Genomic DNA, 8,712 nt, shown 5'->3' on the forward strand with positions numbered 1-8,712 from the left:
TCAATAACACTGATTCGATCTCATCATCTTCCAAATCATTGCCCTTGACGGCAAACGTGTAAGAAGTGACGTACTCGTTGGGGCCGGTCGTTCCGTTATATTTGAGTATTTCGGGCATACGAAATCTCTTGGGGATTGGCTTTGGGGCCGCACTCGAAGGGAAAGGCTTTTGAATGAATTTTTTCGAATCTAGCCCTTTCATCATTGGTGGAGCTCCCGGGATTTGATCGATCCTGGAATTGTACGTTTCCATGATTTTTTCGTTGGCCTCGACTCGTTTAGTGAGTTCCTCGAGCATCTTGGTAATTTCGGGAGTAGTCCCCAATTCCTGTTCATTCGATTTCTCTACGGCTGGTTCCGTTCTCGGGGTGATTTCTCGAAGTGGGTTGGATTCCGGTGTGCTACGTATGTGATTTTGGCTCTGTAGCTGGGTTATCGTTGCTTGTTGGGCTTGTAACATCTCGAAGATCATCCGTAAGCTGACTCCGATCTCATCCCCGTTATGGGTACCTCGAGCTATAGACCGAGTGTCGCCCTGAGCGCTTTTTTCCGGTTTGGAATGTTTGTTTGCCTCAAGAGCCACTTGTGAATTGACATCTGACGGTACTTCGACTTAAGCTTTGGTGACATCGTTAATTTGCCTTCTGGCCCTGGGTGTCAAGTTATTGATTTCATCTTGAAGGCCGGCGTCGAGGTTGATAGGCATAGCCATTGTTGACTTTCAAGTTGCAAGCTGGAGTGTACTGTAGATTTATATCAAACAATTACTGTTATCCTTAGCCCCACGGTGGGCGCCAAACTGTTTACCCGAAAAATCGGATAACGTTGAATTTGTATATGGTTCTAAGGGTACGTAAAATCTTTTGATACAAAGACAACAATACAAGAATTTTGGCTATGAGAGCAGAAAAGATAAACAGGAAGATTTTTTATAGGATGGCGTCAACACAGGCTTAAGTAGATCTCTTTTTTTTTTTTTGTATGAGTCCCCGTGCCCCTTTTGTCTACAAGGATGCCCTTTTTATAAGAGAGTGTCATTGCTCTATCTACAATAAAATATAAAATAATACATATAGTGGAAGACCCATGATGATTTGTCTCCTCCTTGATTCCCGTTAAGATTCTCTACCTTGGTGCGGTTGCAACGACTTTTGTCCGCGAGTTCGATACTGGTTCGAGCTCGATACTGGACCGAGCCATCGGCCTTGGTCGAGGCTCGATTCTGACCTGGGAATCTCGGTGTTTGGCATGCAAGTTGGTCGGCCTCCGTATCCTCGATGATCTCTACCTTGCTTCGTAGTCTGATTTGGGTATGAGCTCGATAATGATATCGAGCTACCATAGGTCGTTCTCGATGCTTGATAAAGATACCGAACAGGTCATTGACCGGTCTTGAAGCTCGGAGCTCGACGTCCCTATTTCGTACTTTGACCGGGCATGTTATGCAGATATCCTTTGATCGATACATCATTATCTTCGACCAGCCCGTATGAATAACTAAAATCGGTTTTAACCGTATACAATAAGATTTTAGATTAAATGCTCAAATAATAGGAGTTCAATTACGTAACTTGATTTACACATTTGTTCGATCTACCTGCATTGAACCACATTTTCCAAGATAACATTAACCTCAAAGCAATAATGTGAAAGAAGAATTCTACAGTATGAGAAGGAGAAAAAAAATAATACTGGCAAGTTCAGGTCGTGATCACGTGCCAATGGCAGGTTGGTGCATTACTCTAAATTAAAATAAAAGCTATATCATTTCGTGAATTATTAAGCATTAACTCGATAGGTAAGGGCATTATTGATTAATAATGAGTGAAAGGTTATTTTATTTTAGTTTACTTTGTATTTTGTACTATTTCCTTATAATAATGTTTTTGTTCAGAAAAAGTCACTTGAGAGGGAACTATGAATTAAATTGAATCAGCTGATAGTAGCGATAGTGTAGGCCCAATGTCGACCACGTGGCAGACAGCATCGTATAAATTTTCCAACCGGGTCCCATTTTATATGGGCCCATCACGTGGGTCCATCAACCTGGCCACTTTCTATATCTGGGACTCCTCTAACTATAAGTTTTCTTTAATATTTTAACATTAAGCGCTGGCGATTTGTTAATTTATTCAATTATGGATTTTTAATTATAGCTCGGATTGGGTTAGAGGCACAAAGTCGGCTGCGTAATGACACAGGCGTTGCGTCCGATAACTTTCGGCTATAGCCTATAATTTCTTAATCTATTAGGGGTCGTTTCGTTCAAAAATTCTGGGATTATAACAAAAATTATAATCTTCAGATTATAAATAGGATTAGTTATTTCACCATTTATATATAATAGATAATTCCATGATTGTATTATAAAGTTTATCCTAATTTTAGCTAATACTTTAAATCAAAGACGGAATAAATTTTATCCAAATTTTATATAATAACTCACTTAATACTTCCACCTCCGAATTTCTCCTATTATATTTTAGTGTTTATGTTATGTACGTGAATATATTATAAAAAAATTTAAAATTAAGTTGACATATAACAATATGTAATTATTTGTATTAAGTAGATAAAAATAAAAAAACAGAGTAATTAATAAAATGTCAATAATTAGTTAAATTGCAATTATAAAGGTAAACTCTTTTATTATTGTGCTTTTCAGAGAATGAGTGGGTGAAGCTCGTTAGATTAGTCACCATTTGTTCATAGGTATTAAATAAATGTTTTATATTCTTTAATGCCATGTGTGTAACTTGGCAGCAATTTCATTCAACTATTCTATACTCTATAGTCTATACGTATATTTTTTCTTGTACTCTGTAACTTGAGAACAATGCCACAACGATGGAACCCTTCGATCTGGAGTAGCACAATATAGAGAAGAAGTCATAGGATGCCAGGTTATTTGACGGAAATCAAAGAGTTTTTAAATTATTATATATACCAACAGTATTTTCCTCAACTTGCAAATCTCTAAGACATAGAATAGAGATAGAGAAGACAAATAGATAATCCAATTTACAAGGTTCTAAAACATATGTGAAGGTGTAGAAGCTTATTTGCAGGAAACTTAGTCCATTTTTAATTTAATAAATAAAATAGGTCCTAGCGTTCTTCTACTATAGAGAATGCCTAACAATTACATTTTTGAGCTTTCATTTGATATTCAATTTGGATGTCACTTTCAAGTTTCAAGTTATTTCATTTTAAATCATATCTCATATTCTAGCTAGCTACATTTCTATATTTTTAAAAGCTAAATCCTATCGTTAAAACTGGTAGTCATTTTTAATTCTGTTCTGGCTTCAGTTTTAATATACTCCTATTGTGTTTCCATTGGCTCAGTAAAACTCCTTATTTTTCACATCGTTGTCACCAGCACTTCACTCACTACGTAGTACGTACCTTATAGGCATTAAGTCGGACTTCATCCCTGCTCCTCTAGATAAACAACTCAACATTCAACCAAGTGTACCATTTAGCCTTTTTGAAGCATGTGTGTCAACAAATAATATAAAAAATATGTACATAAACTACCTAGTTTGGCGGAGAGATCACAGGTTCACATGTCCCATATATTTGCCTATAAATCCGCCCCTCCGTACCTTTATATTGAAAACATAATTATTGGCTTAATTAATTGTCAATTATAGAGACTAATTAAAATTTATCAAGTGTTCAAATGAATGATGGGGAATCAAGAGCAGCTCCTAATTATAGTTCCGTTCGACAAGGGATATTGCTTAGAGTCTATGATATAAGCAAAAGATTTCCGAGATTTTTTGGGAAAATTGTGAACATAATTACTACATATGTACTATTTAGATTAACTATATTATATTCTATGAAAGGACTTCATACAATTTTTAGCTTTTTAATGATGCATAATCTAGATTAAGATAGTTTAACAACAGCCATATGTTATTTGTGGTTAAGATAACATCACCACAACCATATGTTTTTCATATCTACTTTTTAGTGCCGCCAAAAATCGTTAAGTAAAGCCTTTGGCCACTTGATTTTGCTACTACTACTTTTACAATTTCCAAAGTACTCCATAATGGAAAAAGATAGATCAATATATAATTCCGTTTTAGGTGTACTGGTTTGTGATTAATGAGTTGATGTTGAAGAATCAACTTTTTTTTGGGCTTGATTTTTTGTTAGATATGTCTTCATTACTTGAACTGAACTTAGCATTGTCAAACAAAATTGTCTTTTACATACTATATGGAACAAAACCTTACCAAGAATGACTTATAATTGATAATAATAACTCTGGCATATGGTTCGTTACTTTAGTCATTTCCATATAGACAGTATTATTTTTATGCAAAAAAAGTGAAATACATACAGTAATCAAAACATGAAGGTTAAGGACAATATAGTATATATTCAGCAAGATTTAAGTCCAATTTAAATTTAATGTTTATCTCTGTTTTTCTTGTTTAAGAAAAAATTAACATAGATCAACTCATATTTCTAGCAATCTACAGCAATTTTTGGATAGTTATCTACGATAGATACAAAAAAATAATTGAGGGATTTTTGAGTCTTGGACTCTGCAAATCCCAAGGTCACCTGTTTTCTACTGCTGCTAATTTAATTAATACTGTGAATTCAGAGAACTCATTTACTCCTCAAATGAACAAGCATTATATATCATTTATTGTAAGTGTGGGAGTCAGTCCTCAAATTAATTATTTTTTCAAGAAAGGACAATAATTACACCAGTGAGAAATGGAGAATTAGAGACCCGAGGCAATAGACTCCAGAGATCGTTGGCGAGAGTTAGCTCCAGCATACAAGCTAAAAAGTCTTCACTTTCTTACGCTAGACGCCGTTGCCGCGCAGCAACTTCTCAATGCATATCTTGTTTCAAACTTTTAAGTACACTGAAGTGTCTTTGATATATACTAATTGTAAATCCAAATTGGTCAAATTAATTAATTGATGGACTCGAATATCAAATGATTAAACAGAAAATATGTTTATTCATAAATAAGTGAAATTACTACTTCCTCTATCCCATTTTATTTAATCCAAAAAATGTTTCAAAATATTAGTTGCATTAGAAAACAAAGACAAAATTAATTTTTTTTTCAGTTTTACCATTAATAGCTCACTTGGCAATTAACGTGAGTAATGAAATCAGAGGATATAAGAAATAAAAAGTACAATAAGTTAGCTGTTAATAAGTTAAAATATACCATTACCGTGTCAACGTAAATTCAGTTTAATACTCTCCTAATTCAGAAATTCCAATGTTAATTAGGCTGCTTCCATTGCCCTTCTAAGCTGCTTATCACTAACATAGTAAGAAGCATCCTTCCAATTAATCTTGGAACCCTCCATCCATTCTCTAATTAATTAGTACTACTATTATCTCGTTACCTTAAGTCAACCTTCCAATAACCTAACTTTGTTACCACCTTCTTTCCTTTGTCTCTATCCCTTGCTGTTGGGTCAACCAACCACGTTATTAACATTAATTATATGTCCCGCCCTTGCTCTTCTCTCTCTCATTTCATTCTTCTTTATATGTGTATGTCACCTCCTTTCCTCAAGCACTCACCCCATTTCACAAAGCTAAACCAACAAAACAAAAGCACCTAAGTTTTTCTCCTTTCTTAGAAACTAATTTGAGAAGACAAAAATGGAGGAATTAGATACCCTTTATCCTCCAGATTCTGACCTTGATCTCAGTTTCACAAGCTGTGCTTCCATTACAACTACCACAACTGATCGTACCCTTAGTGCAAGAAGCAGTTTGGCTCGTAGCAGCCTTACACTCAGCTTCAACGACCGTCTTTCCTCTACCTCTACTACAAATAATCCCTCCACCGAAATCCCCAATCTCCACCGCCGTCCCCACCGCAAGCACGACCCGAATTGGTCCGCCATTAAGGCGGCGACCACTCTTTCCTCCGACGGCGCACTTCATCTCCGCCACCTCAAGCTCCACCGCCTTGTGGGGTCCGGAAACCTCGGCCGCGTTTTCCTCTGCCGCCTACGTGACTATGATCACGCTAACTTTGCTCTTAAGGTCATTGACCGGGATTCCCTTACAGCTAAAAAAATCTCTCATGTTCAAACAGAGGCTGAGATCCTCTCCTCGCTTGACCACCCTTTTCTCCCTACACTCTACGCTCATTTAGAAGTCTCTCATTACACTTGCTTGCTTATTGATTTCTGCCCTAACGGTGATCTCCATTCCTTGCTTCGCAAGCAACCTGGTAACCGGCTACCAGTTGAATCGGTCAGATTCTACGCAGCTGAGGTACTCATAGCATTAGAATATCTACATTCGCTTGGAATAGTGTATCGTGATCTAAAGCCCGAAAATATTCTGATACGCGAAGATGGTCACATTATGCTCTCCGACTTCGACTTGTGTTTCAAATCCGATGTTTCACCGAAATTAGATTTCACCACCCGCACTCTAGACAGATCCAAAAGAAGATACAGTTGTTTTAGTGACCGGCTACGGGAAGAAACTGTCACCGAGTTCGTCGCCGAGCCAACGGGTGCATTTTCCAGATCATGCGTTGGGACCCACGAGTACTTAGCGCCGGAGCTCATTAGCGGCGCCGGCCACGGCAACGGTGTGGATTGGTGGGCGTTTGGGGTGTTACTTTACGAGTTGTTGCATGGAACGACGCCGTTTAAAGGGAGCAGTAAAGAGTCCACCCTGCGCAATATAGCATCCAGCAAAGGAGTGAAGTTTAACGTAGAAGAAACTCAAGGAAATGAGCATTCAGGAATGGGTGAAGCAAAGGATTTAATAGAGAGGTTATTAGTGAAGGATCCAAGGAGGAGGCTAGGATGCGCCAGGGGTGCAACGGATATTAAACGTCACCCATTCTTCGCCGGAATAAAATGGCCGTTGATCAGAACTTACCGGCCGCCGGAGGTACGTGGGCTAAGTATAAAGAGGACCAAGAGTAAGTTGCACGTGAGTCACGTGACTGGAGTAACAACATCATCATCCCCAAGAAGAAAGCGTTGTTGGTGGAAAAGGCTGGGGTATCTAATGAGAATTAAAGGATCTAAGTACAATTTAAATTCTAATCATAATTATTATTGTTATACTAATCAGAAGGTTAGAAAATGTGCTTAAATCCATTTCAGCCTTTGTAACCATTTATATTGTCTTTTTTTCCCCTTACATTTTTTGTACAAGTTTGTAAAGGAAGAGTTAGGGAGCATCAATTTTGGGGAGCTGTTTAATTTTTCATTCTTGCTTTGTTTCCTCTTTGAGGAAGATTTAATACATATTTGTAAATGAAAAAGAAAGTAATCGAAGAAAAGTATTTCATTAATTCTGTATCATTGGCTTAATTATATGCCTTTTTAGTAGTTATATACATTGTTGTTTTGTTATATACAGTATATTTTATCATTTAACCCAATTACTCTCAAGTTTGTAATCTAGTGGAATCGATAAAAGTCTTTCACAATAAATTGAGTTTAATTTTTATTGCTCCTTTCCATTCTACTACCATTATCTACCTCAATCTTATACTAATTTTTTTTTATCCCAATTGCTTTTCTTTGTCTTCCTCACCAATTCTAATGATGAGCTTGTATATGATATTTTAAGAAATGATTTTGTCCCATTGCTTAAAAATTCTAACTCCTGTTAATGAATGAACTAAATACTAATATACTTGTCACGATCCAATTCCGTACTAGGTCGAGACTACATCTAACGCCGCCCTTAGACAAACCCATAAGCGAAACCACTATTTATTTATCCCTTTTAACATATTTTTAATTACACTAAATTTCATTCAACTGTGATAAGTCTTTTTAAACAAAATATCAACATAATAAGTATATAGTCTGTGGTGATAGAAATGACAAGTACAGCAGTACATAAGTGCTACAAATCCCCAAAACCCGGCGTTACAAGTCCATGAGAAATCTAAAGAAAATACAAAACTGCTAAAACTACTGTCCGAAAGTAATAGACATGAATAGTAAATAAGGTGGAAGGAGACTCCGGTGTTGCGGATAGTAGCAAGGCAAGCAACTCACCACTAAGTCTCTATAGATGACCGGCTAGGCGCCCGCGTGACCACTTGTGGAACCTATCTCAGTACCTGCACAACAGTGCAGAAGTGTAGCGTAAGTACGGAGAACAACGCGTACCCAATAAGTATCTAGTCTAAAGTAGTGACGAGGGGTGGATTTGACACTTACTAGAGGTCAATAATAATAATAAAAGTGATAAAGTAGACATGGTGAGCATACAATAGATATTAATGAGATAAATAAAATCAACTACAATAAATACAACACATCACCAACGTCTTATAACTGGCCGTAAAGGCACTAACTTAATAATACCCAAGCTGGAACCGTTTCTATTGTTAAGCACGGAGTTGCCAAGGCGAACGACCCGATCCCATTATAATAGTGGTACTCACTACTGCCGAGGTGAACAAACCGATCCCATAAGAATAATGTTACCATCATACTGCCGAGGCGAACGACCCGATCCCATTAGAGTGCTGTTATCATACTGTCGAGGCTAGGGCTGTGCATGGATCAGATCAGATCGGATTTAGCACATTTCGTATTTCGGATTCTACAAAATGCAATCTGAATCCGATCCGATATTAAAGTTTGGATCGAATAAATATTTTAAATTTTCGGATCGAATTATACATATTATTAAGGCTATTGCTAATCTAATCGGCTAAT

The 8,712-nt window shown here is 37.0% G+C and overlaps 1 protein-coding gene across 1 annotated transcript; it reads left to right on the plus strand.

Annotated features, from left to right (window-relative positions):
* Positions 1–5,533: 5,533 nt before the first annotated feature.
* On the plus strand, positions 5,534–7,325 carry LOC104117509 (serine/threonine-protein kinase WAG1-like). The gene has a single exon (XM_009628570.4). It carries the CDS (start codon positions 5,660–5,662, stop codon positions 7,121–7,123), a length of 1,464 nt encoding a protein of 487 aa, XP_009626865.1. The 5' UTR covers positions 5,534–5,659; the 3' UTR covers positions 7,124–7,325.
* Positions 7,326–8,712: the final 1,387 nt, after the last annotated feature.

The sequence above is a fragment of the Nicotiana tomentosiformis genome, chromosome 7 (assembly GCF_000390325.3).
Source record: "Nicotiana tomentosiformis chromosome 7, ASM39032v3, whole genome shotgun sequence".
Classification (NCBI taxonomy): Eukaryota; Viridiplantae; Streptophyta; class Magnoliopsida; order Solanales; family Solanaceae; genus Nicotiana; species Nicotiana tomentosiformis.